The 22,447-nt window shown below is 52.7% G+C and overlaps 4 protein-coding genes across 4 annotated transcripts; 2 read left to right on the top strand and 2 right to left on the bottom strand.

Moving 5' to 3' along the window:
* Nucleotides 1-1,435: 1,435 nt before the first annotated feature.
* Nucleotides 1,436-3,412, top strand: NCU08421 (hypothetical protein). The gene has a single exon (XM_958088.3). The coding sequence runs from the start codon at nucleotides 1,839-1,841 to the stop codon at nucleotides 3,126-3,128; it is 1,290 nt and encodes a 429-aa protein (XP_963181.1). The 5' UTR covers nucleotides 1,436-1,838; the 3' UTR covers nucleotides 3,129-3,412.
* Nucleotides 3,413-4,520: 1,108 nt separating this feature from the next.
* On the bottom strand, nucleotides 4,521-9,774 carry NCU08420 (hypothetical protein). Its single transcript, XM_958087.2, has one exon. It carries the CDS (start codon nucleotides 9,522-9,524, stop codon nucleotides 4,800-4,802), a length of 4,725 nt encoding a protein of 1,574 aa, XP_963180.1. The 5' UTR covers nucleotides 9,525-9,774; the 3' UTR covers nucleotides 4,521-4,799.
* Nucleotides 9,775-15,183: 5,409 nt separating this feature from the next.
* NCU08418 (tripeptidyl-peptidase) lies at nucleotides 15,184-17,333 on the top strand. Its single transcript, XM_011395306.1, has 2 exons — nucleotides 15,184-16,188; nucleotides 16,247-17,333. The coding sequence occupies exons 1-2, from the start codon at nucleotides 15,228-15,230 to the stop codon at nucleotides 17,185-17,187; spliced, it is 1,902 nt and encodes a 633-aa protein (XP_011393608.1). The 5' UTR covers nucleotides 15,184-15,227; the 3' UTR covers nucleotides 17,188-17,333.
* A 1,695-nt stretch (nucleotides 17,334-19,028) lies between these two features.
* Nucleotides 19,029-20,332, bottom strand: NCU16589 (hypothetical protein). Its single transcript, XM_011395408.1, has 3 exons — nucleotides 19,991-20,332; nucleotides 19,563-19,699; nucleotides 19,029-19,319 (listed from the first exon to the last, which is right to left on the bottom strand). The coding sequence occupies exons 1-3, from the start codon at nucleotides 20,108-20,110 to the stop codon at nucleotides 19,163-19,165; spliced, it is 414 nt and encodes a 137-aa protein (XP_011393710.1). The 5' UTR covers nucleotides 20,111-20,332; the 3' UTR covers nucleotides 19,029-19,162.
* Between the last annotated feature and the right edge of the window lie 2,115 nt (nucleotides 20,333-22,447).

Below are 22,447 nucleotides of genomic sequence, written 5' to 3'. Positions count from 1 at the left end.
TGATTCCCATTGACTCCCATTAACTCCCATTAACTCCTATTGCTTTATTGCTTCATTACTTCATTGCTTCATTACTTCATTGCTTCATTGCTTCATTGCTTCATTACTTCATTGCTTCCGGACCGAAAGAGAAGAGTGACAATGCAAATGGACCCTGCAGTTGGTTCTCCAAATTTTTGAGTTGGGGTAAGGTAACAATGCAAATGGATCCCGCTCTCCTCCCCACCCCCCCCCCTCTTTCCCGGGCCGGGGCTAAAAAGAAAGAAAGAAAAAGAAGAAGGAAACGAAGAGAAGAAAAAGATGAGAAGAATAAGAAGAAAAGGAAAGAGAAGAAAAAAAGGTGGTGAAAAAAAGGAAAAAGAGAAAGAAGGAAGGAAGCTAGAAAGGTTGAAGTTAAAGTTCAAGGTCTGGGCGTGAGTGTTGAATTTGTAAGTATAGTAGAGGTGTTGATCTAAAATGGCCAACAGCTGGCTGCAGATAGGAGCTTGGACCAGTTTTATAAACGACCTAGGTCACACTTGGGCCACCGTACATGCATCGGACTCTGTAGTAGGTAGCATTGCTATTTGGACAAGCGAGCCTTGTCGTTTTGGGCCATGTCGCGCTTGCTTTTCCACTCACTGTGGCATTCTCCAGGCGTTCCCTTCGTTCGTCGAAATTCCGTTGTCTCGACTCTTCTTCTTTTCCCGAAATGAAGCTTAAGTTGAGAGTCAACAAAGTCGCAACATCAATGACTAGGATCAGGCTTCAAGCCAAGCCCATAATGCGGTATATGTAATCCACTGTTGTGTGCAAGGGTAGCTGCTGTTCAGCCCGTCGCGTGCCCGGCTCGCCTTCACCTTCCATTTCTCTTTCTCACACCGCGACAGAAGGACACATGTCGAAACGGATGGAAGTACAGCGATGTTGGGGTGTGAGTCCCGACGATATCCTTTGGGGTTTGAAAGTGGCCGAGTGTCGAGGTGTAGTATTGCACAGGACAAATGGTGTTGAATGTTGAAAATGAGACCGACAGGCAGTAACAGAACTAAGGCAACAGCGAGTTCGAGTTCAGTTTGAACTTTGACCCCAAAAAGTTTCCTGTTGTGCTGTTGAACGAACGAAACTGGCCAATAAAACAGACGGTTCCCTCTTGGTTTGGCAATCAGCGAGCTTCACGGTGTTGTGCATCCTCAAGGCAAATTAATCACGCAGGAATCCGCTCCCGTAAAACGCACAGCCACGCAGCCACACAGGTCCTGACTCACCACAGCAGATGGACTGTGCGTCGAAGCTGGCGACTATCACATGAGAGATCACGGGGACCAGCGAAAGACAGCACGGGCCATGCTCCTTCATCAGATGCCAAGAGTTCTCCAATGTACCTTGTACCCCAAAGTGGGGGGCCGTGGCAGGGGCCCAGTCCTCCAGTGGGACTGCAGCGACTTCCACTTGAAAAAAAGTTTGGCCGCGATCCAGATTTTTTTTTTTGCAGCAGCTTTGGAACAGCTTTTCCAGCAGCCAGCCAATTCCAGCACGCAAAACTGAAGTGAATTCGCCGATTTCACTCGAATATTTTGCATTTTTTTGCATATCACATATTCCAGGAAAATACAGAATTACCCTGGCTGTGGTACAATTCACCTGTTTATCATAATCCAACCGACCAATTGGCAGCAGCATCAAATACCCTTCTTTATCAGATCCCGGTCCATATAATTTTCAATCGATAAGGAAAAAGGAAGAGATTCCTCTTCCCCACGCGAACCATCCTCGACCCTCTCTCTCTCTCTCTCCTTCCTTCCTCACGACAACCTCAGTACCCCTCCAATCCCCTCCAAACAACACACAACGAAACCATGTCTACCAAGAGGAAAGCGCTCTCCCTGGCCAAGCCGGTGGTCAAGCCCAGCGCCAAAGTCGCAACCAAGTCCAAGATCGACGAGACAAGGACGGCCGTCTCGACCGGCCCAGCACCAAAGTCGACTACCACCAAGGCCGCCGCCCCAGAGACCATTGAGATTTCCAGCGACTCCTCCAGCCACTACAGCGACTCGGACAATGAGGACGTGAACAGCGACAACGAGGAGGAGGCCGTCGACGCTGCTCCCGAGAAGAAGCAGACCACCACCACCACCACCGAGCCCACTGCCCAACAAGACCAAGAGAGCAACGACAACAACGACGACGATGACGATGCCTCCCCTACATTCGGCGATCTCGCCCGCGGCAACGCCACCATCGACGTCGCCTCCGCTCTCGCCGCCCAACAAGAAGCTGCCGCCGCCGCTACCACCAAAAACAACAACACCATCACGGTCCAGCGCCCCAACGGTAGCAGCACCACTACCATCTCGGCCACCTCCCTCGGCACCGTGCTCAACCAAGCCCTGCGCACCGACGACTCGGACCTGCTCGAATCGTGCCTGCAGACGTCCGACCCCAAGATCATCACCAACACCATCACGCGCATGGACTCGGCCCTCGCCGGCGTCTTGCTCTCCAAGCTCGCGGCCCGCATGCATCGTCGCCCCGGCCGCGCCTTTGGGCTGATGAAGTGGATCCAGACCACCCTCGTCGCGCACGGCGGGAGCTTGGTTGCGCAGCCTGAGGTGGTGGCGCGGCTGGGCGAGCTGAATCGCGTGCTGGAGGAGCGGGCGAGGGGTCTCCCTGCGCTGTTGGCGCTCAAGGGAAAGCTGGATATGCTGGATCAGCAGATGCGGTGGAGGAAGTTTGTGAAGCAGGGTGGTGCGGCGAAGGAGGAGCAGCAGGAAGGAAATGAAGAAGGAGAGGAGGAGGAGGAGGAGGATGTTGATGAGCCGGGTGTGGTGTATGTGGAGGGTGATGAGGAGGGTACTGCCAACGGTGCTGCCGCCGAGGAAGACTTTGCGCTTATAGATGTTGGTGCGGATGGCGAGTCGGATGAGGAGGAGGGTGATGAGGATGAGGAGGATGATAGTGATGAGGAGGACGATGAGGAGTTTGATGATGCGGAGAGCCTGGATGAGGATGAGGTTGATCATGATGATGTTGAGGAGAGCGGCGATGAGGATGATGAGGATGAGGATGACGAGGAGGAGGAGGAGGATGATGATGCGCCACCAGCCAAGGTGCAGAAGACGTCTAGCAAATTCGCAAAGAGAAAGTAAAGACGGGACGGGACGGTATGAAGGATGTGGTGTAAAGGTAAAATGCTGGTGATGGGGCCATGGCCGTTGTTGTCATTTGTCACATACATATCCCGTCAGGTTTCGCATCCTTTGGGGTTAAGGAGTTTATAATCATGTGTCCTTTTTCTGGTTTCTATCTTGGTTTTTTTTGTGTGTAATTTTGTTGTAGAAAATGGGGGACTTTGAGTAACTGCTGTAGTGGTGTTGAACATACATACATACATACATACCTTGGGTGAAATAGTTGCTTGGTAAATATAGACATGTCGATGTTGCCTATAGATAGTTGTGTCCTGTAACTGTTGCTCATTTATTTTAACTCATGTTCGTATGTGTGTTTGTTTCCTTTCTTATCTTGCTTTTGCTTTTTCTGGACATCTCTCTCTCTCTCTCTCTCGATAGTTCGACACTAACGAACCGTCCATCCATCCATCCATCCATCCATCCATCCATCATGCACTTCACTATCAACCATCTTCATACACACTCAGTTAATCTCGACATCAATTTCACCCATCCATCATTTTGAAAATTCTCAAGTACTTTCTAATGTTCTTCTTCCTACCTGCCCACTCACTGCCCCCAAGTCAGTCACCTCCTATACCTAGGCATGTAAAACCTAACTAACGTACCAAGTAACGCTACGAACAACTATTTATTGTAGGTAAGCACCGGATTACGTTTTTCTCTTGATAGAACTCACACAATCTGTAGGTAATTGTTACTTAACATGGATCGATCGATAGATAGATCGATCAAGCGACTGAGGAGCAAAGGTCAGTGAGTACCGTCTTTCTTTACTTTTTGGATGAATAGGAGACATGGATGGATGGATGGATAGAGATCGGTGTTCAACAGATTTTTGACACTTCTCTTAACTAGAGGTATATATATATCGTATCGTATCGTATCGTACTCGGGACTACCTAATACTTCCAGTCGATGTTATCTTGTAGAGTAGTCTAGTCTAGGTAGTCTAATACTTTGATCCACGCACACACACACACACACGCACACACGCACGTATATCTAGAGAGTTCACACCACTGTTGCTAATGTATGAATAGGTATTTACAATTGTTGTCTCTCAACTACTCTTTGTGCGTATATATATACATATATATATATATATATATATATATATGTATGTTCTTATATTCGCCTCTTTTCCATGTATATCAATGTAATGACTACGTCTCCTTACGCAGTGTTCTCATCTTCTTCTCATCTCTTCCCCTCCCCTCCCCACTACCACCACCACCACCAGGTTTAACCAAGGTCCTACGACTATACTACATATGACAAAATGTGGATGCTATAACGACAGCTCAAGGTATTTTTTACAATCATGAAGCGAAGGCGTGTAAAGAGCAATAATAAAAAAAGAGTATTGTATATAAGCAAGAAATGACAGGTTTTTGTCTTTCCCCTATACTAAAATTGCCCATTCCACCCAACATGCCAATATATATATGATGCGATGCGATGCGATGCGATGCGATGCGATGCGATGCGATGTTATGTATGTATGTAATGTAATGTGATGTAAAATGTTATCCAGAAAGATGATCACGAATCCTGAAAAAAAAAGGTGTTCAAGATCCAAGATCAAAGAAAAGAAAAGAAAAAAAATGTCAAGGGGCCAACAACTCAAGGCATAACACTCTGTCTCCACCTCTCAACCATGTCCACGCCCCCTGGCTGCTGCGGGAGCTGCTGCTGCTGCTGCTGGTACTGCTGCGGATAAACCATTCCCATGTGTTGTCCACCCATCATCATCATTTGCTGTCCCGGTCCCGTCTGGAACTGCATCGGCGCGCCATACGCACCGTAGTTGGAGACAGCGCCCATCATCGGCATGCCCGTGCCCATTCCCATTCCCATTCCCATTCCATACTGCGCACCAGCGGCACCACCACCACCCACAGTCATGGTACTAGCCCTCCTAGCCATCGGCTTCTCCATCTCGTGCTGCTGCGCCAACAGACCCCTAGGCTGGATCGCATTCGCGTTCGGGTCGAATCCGATTCCCAACCCTTGGCCGAGGGCCGGATTGCTCCGGTTCGCGCCCGCACCACCCCCGTTATAAATGCCGCCCATGTACCCGCCGGTCCTGGCGCCGATTGCGGGCGCAGCAAGTGTCTGTGGCATCTGTGCGCGGATGGCAGCCATCTTGGCTTCCTGCGCGCGCTGCTGGCGGAGGCCTTCGGCTTCGCGACGGAGACGTTCTTGTTCGAGGGGACTGATGTGGGGGTTACCGAGGCCGGTACTGTCGACGGGGTGGGCGTTGAGAACGTCGGAGAGGGATACGCGTCTGGAAGGAGGGCCAGGGTTGACGTTGTTGGGATCAAAGGGGATCAAGGTGGCGGAGTCACGGCGATCACGCGGTTGAGGAGGAGCCGCGAGCATGTTGGGGTTAGTGGCGGGTTGGGTAGCATTACCGGGGAGAGCGCCGGCGGCCATTTCTCGCTCGCGAGCCTCGCGCTCGGCTTGTAGCCTCTTTCGGCGCTGGCCGAGGGTTTCTTCTTCTTCTGGGACGTCAGAGGCGGGTGCTTTGCCCTTGGAGTCCTTGGATGTGGGCCGCTTCTCCTCCTCGTTGGGGGCAACGCCGAACTCGCTGAGGAGTTCGGAAGAGAAGCCGGCGCTGACAGGACGAGCGCGCGGGAGAGGGTTCTCGGCTGCTAGACGGGCCTTGCGGGCCGCGAGGGTCTCGCCTTCGCCTTCGGCGTCGCTGCCTTCTGCGTCGAGACCTCCTGCCATGAGGGCTGGGTTGGAAGCGCCTGCCAAACCGCGCGGCAAAGGCAGGGTCAGTTTGGATTGTGAGCGGTTGCCGAGGGCATTGGGACCTCCGGCGGGAGTCAGCGTCATGTGGGACATGCGCCTCTGCATCTGGTCTAGAGACATGGATGGTAGGCTTTCGCTGCCCTTCAGCCTGTGTCGGCGCTGGCTAAGCGGCTCGTTCTCTTCCAGTTCACGACGCTCCATCAAGCCAAGAGGGCGATTGACCTCGCTCATGAGGACGGCAATGTCGGCAGTGTGAGGATCCTTGACGCCCGCGGCCTTGGCCGCGTACAGCATGCCAAGAGGGACGTCTTCATCGTCAGACTCGGGTGTCGGGTTCTGAGCGGGATCTTCCCAGGCAAGGTTCACGCGCTTGGTAATCCGTTGCTTGCGTTGCACCTGAGCCACGGCATCGAGCTCGAGCAAAGTGGCGTGCATACCGTAGGGGTTACCAGGTGCTGCGGGACGCCTCAACATCTTGTCCTTTTGCTTGCGCATCTGTAACTCGGCCAAGAGTGTCGTTGGTGGGCCGTTAAACACAGGCTCTCCATCGACAAGTTCCTCCTCCTCTTCCCCTTCCTGACCCATCTCGGGCGATCGCCGACTGCTTGATCCAGGCTCATCAGCATCAAGACCAACGCTCGTCCATCCCTCATCCTCATCACTATCCCTGTTGGCCTTGACATCGAGCAGGCCACTGCTTGAGTTCCTCTTGATCAGCTTCTTGCGAGTCTTCTTGGCGGGGGCTGTGGGCATATCCGCAGAGTTAACCGACTTCTGGATCTTCTTCCTGTCTGTGCCATACACCTCGGGGCCCAGCTTTCCACCATAGGCGTGATCTGTAAAAGCGCTGACGGGCGCTGTAGCCGAGGCATCCAGAATGGTCTCCAAGGTGGCCGTGGCAGACCCATCCTTCAGCTGTATATGAGGCGTGGTAGACGTCGGCAAGTCAAAAAAGGCACTGGCCCGGAGCTGCGGTGGCAGACCGTTGAGCATGGTGGCTTGCGACTTGCGCCTGTCCGTCTCGGTCAACCGTTGTGGTCGGCGAATTTCCCGCCCTGGCTGCGCCGGGAATGCGCCTGCTGTCTCAGCCGGTCCGTCCGCATACGGCAAGCCATCAATTTGCGGGAGCTGAGGTGGCGCCTCGCCCGCACCGCCCGACATCATTGGCAGGTTGTCTCGGCTTCCCCCATAAACGGATGACTGCTGCTGCATAACGCTGAGAACCTGAGACCGACGCATGTTCCGGGCACCACCAGCCTTGTTGGTGTTTTTGGAGAGTTTGGGCGGGAGGTTGAGCATGGCGGGAACTGGCGCAGGGTAGTAAAGCATCTCCTGGCCAGTAGAAGGGTCAAAGTAAGACTTTGGTCGTGGTTGCAGTGTCTCGCGACGCCTCCTTGGCTCAGGAGCGCGCTCAGCAGGCTGTGGGAGCCCAGCAAAGTGATCTACATCTGGATCACAGTGGACGCCATCGAAATCACCAAATGCATCGTTGGCTTGTTGCAAGGTGGTGCGGGATGCGGCCGTCAGTGGTCTGCCGTGATATTGCTGATGAGCATCATGGTCCTCGTAGGGCGGGTAGTCGACGGGTTGGTGAAGTTGCAACCGGGGACCGGGCTGGTCGAAGAAAGTATTGTCGAGCATTGGCTGTCGCACTGGTTCGTCTGGTCCATTGAGGTCCACGTCATCCATCTCATCTGCATACTGCGGCTCGATTTGCTGATGGGCGCGGGCTGCAATGGCTTCATCGTCATCTAGGGCCGCCCCCGTCGCCGCAGCACGGTCCGCCTCGTCGATAGCATCCTGGGTAATCGTGATTGGGTGGTCCAACTCGGCGATCTGTGCAAGAGAGTCCGGTTTCCTAGAGGCATCCCTGACCGAACTCTTTCCTGGTCCGTGACGGGCAAATGGGAACTCTTCTCCAGTACCGGCTCCGACGAAGTCGTGGTTCTGGGCGTTTGCAGCAGTCTCGGCTGGAGGAGACTTGGGCGACGACTCTCCAATGGACCCCGGCTTGCTTCCGGAATGAGCGCCGCCCGAAAGAGAGTGGTTGGGCGTCATAACATAACCTCCAGGCGAGTAGCCTCCCAGCCGCGCCGCAGAGTTCAATGCGCGGATGGAGTTGGTCCTGCTCGACGATACCCGCGATCGGATGGGGGAGGATGCCGTGTCTGATGTCGGCGACTTGGTTGCTTGTAGGATGGCGGATCGGCGACTGTCGCTGCGCTTGAGCTCGTTGTGTTCGTTGCGAATGGCCTCTTCAATTGAGCTGGTCAATGAAAAGCGTTCGGCGGTGGCCTCGAGAGCAGCGATGTTACCGACGTAGGCGCCTGATCGTGATCGCTTGCTAGTGTCCGGGGTAGGGTGGCTCAGGGGGATGCTGGCGGTCGAGGATGTTCTCGGCGGCGGGGTCTGCTGTAGCGCTACTGTCGAGCTGCGCGATCGCTGGACTTTGGGGCTCTCGGGGGTTGGGCGGACAACGGTCGTGTTGGCGACGGCAGTTGCTCCTACAGGTACTGCGCTGGGATCAGACGGTGGCGGAGGGGGCAGCGAAAAGCTGTTCAGGGGGGCAGAAAGGTCGTGTTCGTGTTGGTGGTTGTTGTTGTTGTCGGTTAATGATCGTGAAAAGGAACGATCCCCTGTCGTTGTGACGGCGGCTGCTGTGGGTTGTTGTTGTTGTTGCGGCACAGGCCGAAGTTGGCTTGTACCTCGCTCGTTGCTATCGGGACTGGGATCGTCAATGTCGTATTGCTTGTTGTTAGCTGCAGCCCCGTCGTGGCCAGAATCCTGCCCGGCATTCCTATTGTTATCGTCGCCAGGTACTATCGCTGCTGTCGATCGTGTGTTATCGCCATCATTGTCATTGTCATTGTCGGCCTGTGGATTGCTGGGGATTTGGACAATGGACGGCGATCGGGATCCCGAAGGCGACGGCGACGGCGACGGCGATGGTGATACGCCCAGCTGGCTCCCACTCGCCTTGGATTGCACCATATCGTATCCGGCGGCAATCCTGGCTGCTCGCAGCGCCTCGTAAGATTGGACCATGTAGCTGACCGTGGTTGCGCCGCGTGCTGCCAGCTCTGCGAGTGCCGGGATTGGGAGGGGGACGGCGGCCTGAGCTCCTGCGGTTAACGGAGTGTTGCTAGCGCTGGAGCCGTCTGTTCTTATGCTGCTGCTCGTGCTGCTGGCGCGCCGCGTGATTCCCGCAGGACTCAGCAGCCGGATTGGAGGGTCCCTCTCCAGGCCCAGTTGTTGTTGTTGTTGATTTCCATCATGATCGCCAGGAACTGTGTTCGCATCAAGCGGAGCCGCACATGTCTGATCGGCCACTGACGAGGACGGTGTCGTGGCCATGGTTATAGGCGTCGCCGTGCTGAAGGGAGCGGTAGCCTGAGACAACGCTGGAGACCTGGGAGATTGGGCTGGAGAGCACACTTGCTGGACCTCGACACTCGGAGTTATTGTTGTTGTCGTTGTCGTCGGAGTATCATTTTCTAGTGTTGATGTTGGGCCCTGAGGTTCGACGTTGTCGTCCACATTACGATGACCCTGCGAGTCTTGGATGTCGTCATCGCTGTGTTTGAGAGCCATGTTTGGCGGTATTAGTATTGGCGAGCTGTGTTTTGCTTCTTCTTATACCCTATTGTGGTTCAGTCGATGTCGAGGACAAGGAACACAATAGGTCAGACGGCAGTCCTGTGGTAGGTCAGACTTGGTGGCATGCCTTTATTTTTTTTTTCCTTTTCTTCCTCTTGTTTTTGTCAAGTTCTTCAAGTCGTGAGGGACAGACACCAGCACACAATCAACGAGGACCTCAGCCTGCAAAGGACCGAAGGGGGGTTCTGTCTAGTTTATACTGGGACTTTAGCTGTGGAGTTGGCAATTCACCCTGTCGAGCTGGAGGAGGCTGTAAACTCCCACAACGGAGAATGTTGGTTGATAAGGCACGAGTAGGGGCCTCGAACCAAGCTGGAAGCGAATGGCGGCGTCGATGTCGAGAAAAAGCAGGGCAGCGCAAAGGAGATCAAGTTACGTTGGCTGGAGAACGGGATGTAATCATGTGGGGGCCTTGCTTGCTTAGGGGGCGCTAGGCACTGCACAAGGTTTTGCTGCACCTCTTGGAGCGAGTTAGACAACGACGTTGATGAGGGTACCTGCTGGGCGGTATACAGTGTGCGACCAAGAGTGAGGACGTACTGTTGCGTTATCAAACCAACGTTGTGCGGAAGTGAGTGTTTTAGGACTGGGCCAAAAGAAGAAAAGAAGGATGGGATAAGGACCTAGTGACGGGACGTGTGAGTGTGGTGGTGGCGAGCGAATCGATGTGGTTGAAGATGATGGAGGTACCGCTCCGGTATGGTTGTGGTACGTGCCTGGCTGGACCGGAGAGGTTGATCTAGACCCCCAGACACGGCAGAGCGCGAACAATGGAACAAGAGGAAGAAGGGACAGAAAGGGAAGGAAAGAAAGAAAGAAGGTGGGAAGCACAAAGAGAGTTGGATCAATTAGACCCTGGAGGAGAAAGAGAGGATTGAGATGGAAATGGCCCCAAAGTGTAAACTACCTACATACTACCAGTATGGAGTAGTCAGGGGGTGAAGAGAACTAAGGAAAACAATAGAATTCCAAAATGGAGTCAAGACAAGCCAGACTCTCAGTCCAGTCTCGCCCCCGACCAAGCAAGACAAAAGACAAACAAGCAGTACGCAATTCTGACAGGACGGCCCCGGAAAGCAGAACACAGGAGGTAAAACACCGAAAACCACGTTTAATTCCAATACAACGTGTCCATGGTGTTAGCAACTGCCGGAAGCCGCCCTGGCACGACTTTACAGATGGCGTACAATATGTAGTGTACGAGTTTGATAGACAATTTGGAGTTGACCTAGGGTCCAGGACCCGACGAGGAGACGAGTGGATGCAACAGGTGGAGAGCCAAATTTAAACTATTCGCAGAAATTGGGGGGTAACGAACCAGAACAAGATGATGCCTCGACAAGGATCTTCCTGCTTTTTGGCTTCAAGTTCTCCTCTTTCTCACCTCCTCTCTTCACGATGCATTCATTCCCTCTGACGATGAAGCCTTAGGTACCTACCTATGTTGTTCGGATGCGATGCTGTACCTTGCATGCCAACGAAAACGTAAACTGGATTCAAGCTACCTTTTTCTTCTGTCTCAGGGGAAAGCCACGTCGCCAAGCATGTTGGAGGATACCGAAAATAACAACACCAAGAAAAGGGTTCGGGTAGCAGATTAGAAGAAGTGTCGGCTTCACTAGTGTAGTGCAGTGTAGTGTAGTGTAATCTCTTCTTGGCCGTGATAGAGATAAGCTCAAAAGATGTCAAGTACCTACAGACATATCATCCCTTTCTCCAACTCCTCCTCTCCTCACCGGAGACTGTGAGCGGTGTTGGTCGATATATTTGTTGTCTTGGGGTAGACTGTGCACGGACCTCTTTCGGTCTCTTTTCCCCCATCAACTTCAAGTTCCCATCGCTCATGCTCCCGTCCCTGCAGGTTTTGACAAGTTGGTGATGCGACTGGGCCAGATAAACATCCAATGAAAAACCCGTCGCAATCAACAGCCAACTTTGTAAGTCACAGGGCTCAGAATCTATCATGGCCCTATCAGCTCCATCTGCAAGTGAGCACATGCCCATCTTACTGGTATTCCTGCTGCAGCCAAGTTGGCTTGTCCAACGTGGGACAAAGTAGGTAACCAAGACCAAGTACACTATGTAGGTAGGTATCACCACCACTTCCATCAGCCATCATGATACACTACTAGGCGGCATGACGGCAGCTCGGCTAGCGGTAGTGTACACTAGTAACGGTTGTGGTTGAAGGTCACGCTCTCCTCCTCCTCCTCCTCCTCCTCCTCCTCCTCACAGTCGCTATAGTGTACACTACGTCTAGAACTGCGGTGGCACACAGACCACAAGGCACCTCGCCAATCAAACGCCGCCATTCATGTCCAGAGGTAAGGTACCTGTACACTATGCAGTGCTCAATCTCCCCAATCTCGCAGTCTCGTAGCCCGCAGTCGTCAGTGAGGGTCCCGTCACCAGCGAGAAGGGAAGCAAGATGAACCACTAATTATCGAGCTGATTATCTTCATCTCGCTGACGTCGTACAGGCCCAACCCGCGCGTCCTCACATGAACCGGTCTTCGTCGTGACTGAGCTTCCTTTCGGCTGCCGGCGTCGTCGTTTCGTGCCTGCCAAGAGAGCGCGACAAGTGGCTGAATCTTTTGGAGATCCAAGGAAGCTCCCTGCGGCGTGGTGATGGGGGCCAACGGGCACCTCCCGTACTCGGGCCTCGGTCCTTTTTTTTTCATCCAAACAAAATTGCCTTGTCCCATTCTCAGCCGTGTGCATCCGGGCTGATGGGTCCGACTCCACTTGTAGACTATCGGTCCGTCCGTGGAACGGTGAAGGCTGCCATGGTCTGCACTACACTACATAGAGAGGCCGACGGCGGGAATTTTTCTCGAGTCGTGGACGGCCCGTTGTGACCCCGCTGTGGTCGGAACGACGACCGCGATCCGGGAGGAACGCGAGGTCGGATCCAGGCCGCTGCCGAAAGATCCGGTAGCGGCGTTCCGGACCGTCTGTGGGCCGTATCTTTCACTGTGGGTGGGCCTGCTGCAGTGGTCTCCTGGAAAACACCGCCGAACGCCCGGCCTTAGGTTGAGGACATGCCATCCCGTCAACGGTCGAGGAGCACAAACATAACTGTCCGGACCTTGGAACCGTATTTACATCATCCTGTTGTCAACCGTTCAAAATGAGCAGCAATTGGACAAAACCAATGGTCCTCTTGCCGATTTTTGAGACTGTAATTCTCGCGGCGCAGCAGCCACCGAACCCTGACCGCCACGCAGGTTGGCAAAGCAGCCACGCAGCCACCCGCACCGGGCACCCAAGAGACCGTTATCACTGCCAAGTAGTAAAATATTTGCGTTACTTTCAGCCCGGGAGTGAGGAGGAGGCAAAGGGGTGAGGAAGCAATTTATATCATGATACGAAGGATAAGAACGACTTTGGGTCATGGCGGTTTCATTTAAACAAGACGCGGATGCTGACTCTCCGAATCTTCTGTTCCTTTCCCTTTGGTCTTTCCGTCTCCCTCTCCATTCCCCTCGGTTCTGGCATCGCATCGTTCGGGCATTTCCGCCTGTCTCCTCATCGGACAGTCTCTTGCGCCATCGACCATGACGATTCGATTTTTCATAGAAAACTCCATCGTATAGTGATGGCGGAGAACCATATCCTAACGAGGAAGGTCAACCATCACCAAAGTGGGGTTCGTGCCGGTCAGCGTTGGCATGTCATTCCATCGCGTGTCGGTGTCGGCACGTATGGGATGGGAGGCATGCCGTACGAAATATTGCCGAGAACAAGAAATGGAGATCTTGCTCTATCAGTCATCAACAACTACAGCGAGCAAACAAACACTGACAAGATAGCAGCTACATTTGACTATCTTAGATCGACATTCATGCCTCTGAGAAGGAAAAATGTTAGATTCCATGGTCCCGGCTGAAATGTTACATTGACAAGAATTTTGATCCCACTTGACAGCAAGCCTGTTGCCGTCTGGTCAAGCTTTGCCAAGTGTAGCTCACTGCCGAGGCACTCCAGTGGCCGTGCGTCTAGTCGACGGGATGAAGGCCATCGTGAACTCCCATCACTGTCACCATCAGGAAGGAAGGACAAAGTCGCAAACGCCGTGACGGCGTACAACCGTCTCACCTATCTTGTACACGAATATGATGAAAACGACGCATTACAAACGCCATCAGCAAAATGAAATTGCGACTAGCAAAATAATAATGGCCCACAGCATCCCATCTGGCTACCACCTTCGTCTTCTGGACTGGCACTGACCGCCGCAGAGTCGCCAGCCAGCCCAATGGTAGCATTGTTCTGTCACAATATGTATTGCACTCACCAGTCTGCAGCGCTCGGCAGATGAGAGATCTCGTTACACACACTACATACCTACGGTGACCGGTTTTCCGTGTAGTGTAGTGTACCTACCTTAGTGCAATTGGCCAATGACACCCTCTCCCGGCCCGTGGTGGTTCTTAGTCCGTGTCGACCGACCTTCCTCTTTCCATCAACAGATCCGCATCGACTAGCATCGGATCCGCATCCCATCCATCCAACAATCCGCGACAACTGCTGACAGAAGAACGAACGAACATCGTCGGCTACCCAACTGCCCCTTCGTGACTGACAGTCGCGACGACGATCTTTTGGCCTGATCCACGGCCTGGCTCTGTGTGTATCGACCTGCCCTTAATCGCCTATGGGCCGCCCCCCCAAGTTAACCGCATTCAGTTAAACGGGGCTGGGGCTGGGGGGCCGATCATCGTCAGTGCCGGTGACTTGCCAAGTGGTGTGGAGCAAACACCCGGACGCCTTTTCCTGGCTGTCACTCTCTGTTTCGGTTCCTGACGTTACATACTCCTCCTCCTCCTTCATTGCCCAGCTTCCCTTGTGCTCTTCTTCTTCCATCCACCGCCGCCCGCCGCCCGGGGAACATGACAAGTGCTGGATTGTCGCTGGAATTCCTCAAGCTAGTTGCAAACCGGTTTGTCGCGGATCCGTTAAAGAGACTATGTCAGGTACTCAAATGACCATGTCGTGGAAGTGTTAAGTGCGTGCATGCCAACACACCGCAAAGGTCAGATTCAGACTCAAAGCTTCGACGGACTTTCTCTTCTGGGTACATATGTACAATGGCTACCACTTCTTGTCCGGTTCAATGCATCAAAACGTGCACGGATTTTCGGTGGCATTAATACCTAATGTTTCTATGGGCGTAATGCATAAATGCCGGACATATGCCCTCCCAAGAGCATGCAGTGATATCGATAGGAATCGATGCGACCAAGACAGGCGTGGAACTTGTTAAAGTTCCAAGTCTTGAGCCTTTGCGACAAATGCTCAAATACGGAACACGGTCATTCAGGTAAAGATTGCGATTCTTCAAAAAACAGACGACGGCATTGCAAAATACAAAAAGACCATTTCAATTCATAGCACAAAAAGCAATTGTCCAAATAACAGACCACAGTCGGTTTAACGGACACGGCTTTTTCGACGAGGCGGGTTCCCTTCCATGCCGGTCCATCATGTGCAGGGAGCACCTTAACCCAATGAGGAAGGAGCTCAACGCGTTCTCCTGATACCTTGGACGACATCATGATCTGCATCTACGGTCTTTCTGTACGGCCTATGACCGCTATCGCGTAAGTTGTTGCTGCCACTCCAAAAAATCATGTCATGCTGGATCTTGGTACTCCTTTCCGTGGAGGACAAACGTCCGACTATATAACTTCCCTATCCCCCCCGATCTTCTTTCTTTTCTCCCAGTCGCACCTCAGTCCAACCAGACCAGGCCACCAGTCGACCATCACCATTATGCTTTGGTCCGTCCTCCTCCTCGCCGCGGGCGCTTCTGCCCATGTTAAGAGCAGCCTCCCTTCGGTCCCCTCGGGCTGGAAAAAGGTTCGCGCCGCCTCGGCCGACGAGAGCGTGTCGCTTAAGATCGCCCTCCCCGCCCACCAGCCCGATGCTCTTGAGACTGCCATCCTCCGCGTGTCTGATCCCAACCACCACGAGTATGGCATGCACCTGAGCAGCGAAGAGGTTCGCTCGCTGGTCGCCCCTGCGGACGAGACCACGGATGCCGTCACCTCGTGGCTCAACCGCAACGGCATCAAGGGCAAGGTGGACAACGACTGGGTCTCCTTTACCACCTCGGTCGCCAAGGCCAACAACCTGCTCAACACCACTTTCGACTGGTACCAGCAGGACGGCGACAAGACGGGCCCCAAGCTCCGCACTCTCCAGTACAGCGTTCCCGATGAGCTGGATGCCCATGTCGACATGATCCAGCCCACCACCCGTTTCGGCAAGCTCGCCGCCAAGGCCTCCACCATCTTTGAGATCTTCGATGAGCCTGAGCCCAAGAACATTGCCAACGTCAAGGTTGGCGGGGACCACCCCACTTGCACCGGCTGCATCTACCCCGACGAGATTCGCTCCCTGTACAACATCAAGTACAAGCCTTCTGCCTCGGACAAGAACACCATCGCTTTTGCCTCGTACCTTGAGCAGTACTCCAACTATGACGATTTCACCTCGTTCGCCAAGGCCTTTATTCCTGACGCTGCTGACCGCAACTACACCGTCAAGCTGGTCAAGGGTGGTCTCCATGACCAGTCTCCCGATAAAATCGGAGGTGAGCTTTTCCCCACTCCAGTCTTTCCATTGAAGCTCCGTACTAACAACCCCCACAGTCGAGGCCAACCTTGACCTCCAATACATCCTCGCCATCTCCAACCCCATCCCGATCCGCGAGTACTCCATTGGCGGCCGCGGCCCGCTCGTCCCTACGGCCAACCAGCCCGGCCCCGAGATCTCCAACGAGCCCTACCTCGATTTCTTCCAGTACCTTTTGTCTCTGAAGAACTCGGAGCTCCCCGCCACCCTCTCCACCTCGTACGGTGAAGAAGAGCAATCCGTGCCCCGCGAGTACGCCCTCAAGGTGTGCTCCATGATCGGCCAGCTCGGCGCGCGCGGTGTATCCGTGATCTTCTCCTCGGGCGACTCCGGTCCCGGCGACGCCTGCATCCGCAACGACGGCACCAACAGCACTTATTTTGAGCCCACCTTCCCGGGCGCCTGCCCGTGGGTTACCTCGGTTGGAGGCACCTACCAGACGGGCCCCGAAAAGGCCGTGGATTTCTCGTCCGGTGGTTTCTCCATGTACCACAAGCGCCCCGTGTACCAGGAACGCGTTGTCAAGAAGTACCTCGACAAGATCGGCGACACGTACAGCGACTTCTTTGACGAGCAGGGCCGTGGCTTCCCCGACGTGAGTGCGCAGGCATCCCGGTACGCTGTGTACGTTGACGGTCGTCTTGTTGGTGTTTCGGGTACCTCTGCCTCGGCGCCCATGTTCGCTGGTCTCGTTGCCCTGCTCAATGCTGCCCGCAAGAGCCACGGCTTGCCAAGCTTGGGATTCATCAACCCCTTGCTGTATGCTTCCAAGGACGCGTTTACGGATATCGTGAATGGTGCGGGTACTGGATGCCGCGGCAGGCCAGAGTTTGCGGGTGATGTGGGTGGAACTGCCAAGTGGAATGCTACCGAGGGATGGGATCCCGTTACGGGATTGGGAACGCCCAAGTTTGACAAGTTGTTGGCGCTGGCGGCGCCGGGGGTTAAGAACGCCTAATGGAAATGCGGATGGATGGGGGTGTTGATGAGGAGGTCATTGCGATGCATGCAGCGGTAACGAATACCTAGGATATTTTGTTCATGTGTTAGTGAACGGTAATGCCTAATGACTTTGAATCCTTACTTTGATCGATGCTCGTAAAAGTATTGCGTCCTTGTTATCGATGTGATCTGTAGTGAACTTGCAACAAACCTTTGGGCGGCCAGCAGTCCGTCTCCTCTCTACGTACTGTAGTGTAGTGTAGGTAAGTACTTTAGGTACTGTCCGTGACCTCTCAATGTCCATGCTCACCAGGAAGAGAAACGGTGTTAGTTGATTGGTCAGCCCCTGCTTTTTCCCAAGTGGAACCTCCCTCCCTCCCTCCATTCCCTTTCCTTTCAAGAGAGCACCCGACTTCGACCTCAACTTCAAAGAAACTCTCGACTGGTGTATGGACATTTCAGCAGAGATATAACCTCGCTTGTTAACCATGATTATTTCGGCGTGGCATAAAGTTTCTATTCCGACGCAGGAAATACTGGGTATATACTAGCCATGCAGTTCGTCGTCAGCCTGTTCCAAGATGTTTCTTCCATGTTCCTTTCATGTTGATGTATAGCCACCATCGATATCAAGCTACCTACTTACCAAGCTAAGGTACTTACCAAGCTAAGGTACTTACCAAGCTAAGGTACTTGCCAAGCTAACAAGCTAACAAGCTAACAAGCTAACAAGCTAACAGATCACAGATAACATCCCATCAGCAAAGGTGTGTGATCCGTCAGTTCAGTCGTAACGAGACTTCCGTCGTCGTCTTCATCAATTATCATCCATCCATCCATCCATCCATCCATCCATCCATCCATCAAAGCCAAAAGTGTACTTACTTACTTACTTACTTACTTACTTACTTACTTACTTACTTACTTACTTACTTACTTACTTACTTACTTACTTACTTACTTACTTACTCACTGCTTCAGGAACTGAGTTGTTGAGAAAGAGAGCTAAGGTACCTAACCTGAGTGAGTGAGTGATTAACTTGAGCTTCCTTATTTACCACGTAGATGAAGTTTGTTGTTGTATAGAGGTACTAGCACTAGTTATGGGTGGGTCCCTGAAAATAAGTATACGTACCTTACCTTACCTTCTCTTACCTTAGCTTAGCTTAGCTTCTCTTCTCTTACCTTCAAGATGTGGGCATCTTAGCATAGGTAGAGAGACTTTTCAACAACCTGGGATTTTTTTCGGTTATGCAAGATGGATGGAATGGGAGAGATTCTTTGTTCTTTCTTTTCCCCGTTGTTTTACTTGTAGTGGTGTTATTGCTGAAGTTTAGGTTCGGCACTTTTGGTACCGTCTTTGCGCAGGCCGTCCAGTCTTTTTGCTGCATTGCATCACTTCCACTTCCGAGCTTGAACGTGATGTTCACTGCTGCGGCTACTGCTGCGGCTACTGCTGCTTTTGCTGCTGCTTCTGCTTCTGCTCCTGCTACGTTTCTGGCAATCCGATGTTTAGGTACGGTATGTCCAAGTACGCCAGCTGTAACAGGTACATAAGTACTTGGGGCAGTGTTAGACAGGCTACTGCTGGTTCCAATGCTGACCCATGTACATACCTACCTACGTGATGCAGTGCTCAAATGCCACCGACAAGCTTTTCCTTACAAAGTGCTTGTGAGGCTTAGCCAGCCATTCTTCAGCTTCGTGATGTTGCTACGAGGAGGAGATCGGCAAAGCGAAAGGCGATCGAACCAACAGTCTGGTATCGAAAATGGAAAGGCTTGGCTGATTAACGGTAATGATATACTGAAGACAGATAGATCGATATGATCCAAAAGCTTATAGTGATGTCGGTCTGCTAGTGTATCAATCAGATTCTTGAAGTATGTCAACCTTGATGTCTGCTGTATCTATGACTACTTATGCATACCGAAAACTCGGGAGATTGGCAACGGTCAATCTCCTCTCTGAGCACCAGGGAGGACATATACTTATACAGGACAAGCCCGATTCTGTACATCAAAACGCACGCAAGATGTGAGTCGGTAAAACCACAGTAAAAAAAAAAAAAAACAAAAAAAAAAAGAGGAAGAAGAAGAAAAGAAATATGCAAGAGCAACGGGTCGAGGTGCTTTGCCTTGCAGCGAGCTTTGTGCGTATGCTAGTGTCAACAGATGCATTGTTGCTTCATGTCGTCCTTGCTGCAGCCTGAGTGTCTCTTCTCTCACCAGTTCCGGGTACTGAAGCTCGGAAACAGGGAAGACAACATCGCCTATTTTCCTCCAGGTCAGGCAGGCTTTGCCCATGTCCTTTGAATACGCTTCCAAAATTTGACTTGTGTAGCAAGGCGCAGGGCAGGCAATGAACAACTTACACATCACATAGCCTTACCTTTGAGTTGCCATCTTCCCTTGCCATCCCGTATACTCTTGTGGTGGATTGTAATAACGTCTATTACAGCTGAGCAAACAGCTGGTGATGATCTCGAGTCCCCAGTCCTCAGTCTCGGAACCGAACTTTGTCCGTATCTTCCCCTCGTAGGCTTGCCAGTTTCCATCTCGTTGACTCGGGTACTCATTCACGGTGTTTCCGATCGTCTCTTCATTGTTGGTTCGTCACCGAGGCTGATGTTCAACTGGCATTCGCCCGAAGTAGTACGAGGCTGATAGGGATGAGATAAGATTGCTGTGCCTGGCGTGCCGTCCCACGGTTTTCGGGAGGCAAGGAAACGGGGGAAAGTCCGTCTTGGCTGCGACAGGAAAGGTGTTTGTTAACAAATGGAAGCACTCCAGATGACAGAGAATTCCGAAACCGTTTACCTTGACAGCGTGATCCGTGTGTTTCGTGGCTGAGGTTTGGTAGGAGGCGGCTGATAAGATATCGGTCAATAAGGATCCGAGCCTGTGGGATCGTGGCATGGTCATCATCATCCGTAGCATCCGACTGTACGCAGTCAAATGTCATATGGTAGAGTATCTGTGCCTCAGAGCACTGCAGCGGCATGGCCGTGACGCATCACATCGCATCGCATCGCGGGGGCATTCGGGGGGGGGCATTTGGGGCTGTGGTCCTCAGTCAAATCCCGAGGGGTAAACGAGCAGGACGATATGATACAGCATGGGATGATGGGGGCTGAAGGTGTTTGTCGGTCTCATGGCGCAAAGAGCGAAGGTTGGTTGTAGAAAACCTGAGACAGAATCTCGATGACCCGACTTGACAGTAGAAAGATCTGAAATTGAGACAAGATCTGGATCACTGGATGGATGGGAAAGTGGGAGTGAGGTTGCATTTCGTTTGCCCAACGACTCCTCATTCGGGTTTCGCTGCTTTGTTGCCCGCACCTGCCCGCATTTTCTCGACGGTCGAGAGTGCCTACCCCTCATTGTTTTGTTGGAGGAGGCGCTTCTCCCCTGACAAAAAACCTAAGTGGACAATAGAGATATGATGGAGCGGGTCCCCTGAGGGGAAAGTGGAAGGTGGGCGAGTGGTGCCCTGGGCTGCCGTGCCGTGCTTGCCCTGTTGCGCCCTACCGTGTTTGGTTTGGTGTGGTTGGCCGCTCCTTGTGCCGTGCCTGCCCTGATCGTTGTAACAAGATCGACCTGGTTTTTCTCTTGTCAATGCCGCCTTTCGATTGCGACGTTAGTTTAGGTACCTAGTTGTCTTGGGGTTCCAGCTTTCATCTGATCTGAAGCTCCAGTTGTCTTTGATCCGACTTTTGATCTGTTGTTCACTTCAGTTACCGACACGATGATCCGTCGCTGATGAAGTTTTGATAAGAGCTTCAATTATAATCATCCTCACCAACGGAGAATGTAAACACACAAGACCCTGAAGTCGGTCCGGGAAGGGCGCTCAAGCCACATCATCGTCACCTGTGAAAAAGAGAATTTATTCATGACAGAACATGATCCCTGTCAATCCCGTTGCCCCAATTGTCAAACAAACACACCCACCAAGAACGCTAGCGTCCGCCCCAGATCCCTGTTTTGGCTAATGTGGGTACGGAATACTTTTGGCTGGGTTCCCTTTTCTGTCCAGATCTTCCGTCTTTTTCTTTGCTTTTTTTTTTTCTCTTCCGAGTCCTCTGTCTTGAATTCCGCGACTTTGCGATCCGCCTTTCTTTCCGGTCATCTGCTTATCTACTCCGCATGCGTGACTACCCAATACAACAAGTGACTTTCATCTCGTTGTACAGATCAAGCGTAGACTACGTCCTGTTTGTTGTTATGTCCTTGTGTCCACTGGCCCAGTCTCTGGGTTCCAAGTCTTTTACAGTATAAGAAGGCGGCTGAGGAACTGGTGTACACTGACTGCCAACTGTGCCTTTGTTGTCTCCAACGAACCGAAAAGAAAGGCCAAAGGCGAACAAGAAGCAACCTAACCAAAAGAGCCGCTGGGTTGGACCGTTCGTTGTTGGACAGGTAAAACACCACAAGAAAAACCGACGAGTGGCATCTCCAAACGCGAATGCAGGTTCGTCGGGCGGTCACGCAGCTGACCAACCTTTCCCCAGAAATAAGTTAGCCTGGGCAGGGCAGTGTGGGACCAGGTCGCCGGCTTCGTCCAGGGGTGACCGTTCCAGTCGTGCAGCTTGTGAGCTTGTGAAGCCGGGGGGTGGTGGGTGACTGGCCCTGGCACGACCTGAGAGGGACGCACCCGCTCAGCCAGGTTTCCATCTCTCCACAGAAGTGGAAGACCGACAGGCAGGGCAGGGCCAAGTGGAAGCACACCACAGTCCACACCACACGCAGCACGGCACTCACCACACGCAGCTGACAGCACAGGCACCGCACGACTGCAGGCACCACAACGAACCTACCACACACCAAAATCTACCTGCTTTTCCCCCAAAGTGAAGAACCAAGCTGAGACGGACCGACGGCGGGCGTATCGAATACTATCGATCTGTCCACCTGCATCCATCCAGCCATCCATCTATCTTCCAACATTCGAACTGAACCTGGCCTGGCACACCTTTCCGTCTGTCCTTGCAACAAACCAACAACTCCCGTCCTTACACTTTCTTCAGTTTGCTCTTGTGCTCTTTTCCCTCGTTTCCAGTTGGCACACATCTGATCCTCACCACACCAGTCTTGAGGAACGTCGAGTCCCGTCTCTTTTCGTTGACAGCCAGAGTCGGGGTTCTTAGGTGACTGACTGATACTCTCCTGTCGAACCGCGTTTTGTTTGTTCAAGTGGCATCCCCGTCACTCGTCTGGGCGCGCCGTCACAGGTCGACAAACTCCAGACGGGAGCCTAGCCAGGTTAGCACCAAC

The sequence above is a fragment of the Neurospora crassa genome, linkage group II (assembly GCF_000182925.2).
Source record: "Neurospora crassa OR74A linkage group II, whole genome shotgun sequence".
Taxonomy (NCBI): Eukaryota; Fungi; Ascomycota; class Sordariomycetes; order Sordariales; family Sordariaceae; genus Neurospora; species Neurospora crassa.
This window is presented reverse-complemented; position numbering and strand designations above follow the sequence as displayed.

What these genes read in the sequence shown, in the direction of transcription:
- NCU08421 (XM_958088.3), top strand. Translation starts at nt 1,839, where the DNA reads ATGTCTACCAAGAGGAAAGCGCTCTCCCTGGCCAAGCCGGTGGTCAAG.
- NCU08420 (XM_958087.2), bottom strand. Translation starts at nt 9,524, where the DNA reads ATGGCTCTCAAACACAGCGATGACGACATCCAAGACTCGCAGGGTCAT.
- NCU08418 (XM_011395306.1), top strand. Translation starts at nt 15,228, where the DNA reads ATGCTGGATCTTGGTACTCCTTTCCGTGGAGGACAAACGTCCGACTAT. An exon ending in GTCTCCCGATAAAATCGGAG is followed by an intron (nt 16,189 to 16,246) that starts GTGAGCTTTTCC and finishes CAACCCCCACAG; the next exon opens with TCGAGGCCAACCTTGACCTC.
- NCU16589 (XM_011395408.1), bottom strand. Translation starts at nt 20,110, where the DNA reads ATGCTACGGATGATGATGACCATGCCACGATCCCACAGGCTCGGATCC. An exon ending in ACACGGATCACGCTGTCAAG is followed by an intron (nt 19,700 to 19,990) that starts GTAAACGGTTTC and finishes TACGAGGGGAAG; the next exon opens with ATACGGACAAAGTTCGGTTC. An exon ending in GGGAAGATGGCAACTCAAAG is followed by an intron (nt 19,320 to 19,562) that starts GTAAGGCTATGT and finishes ATACGCACAAAG; the next exon opens with CTCGCTGCAAGGCAAAGCAC.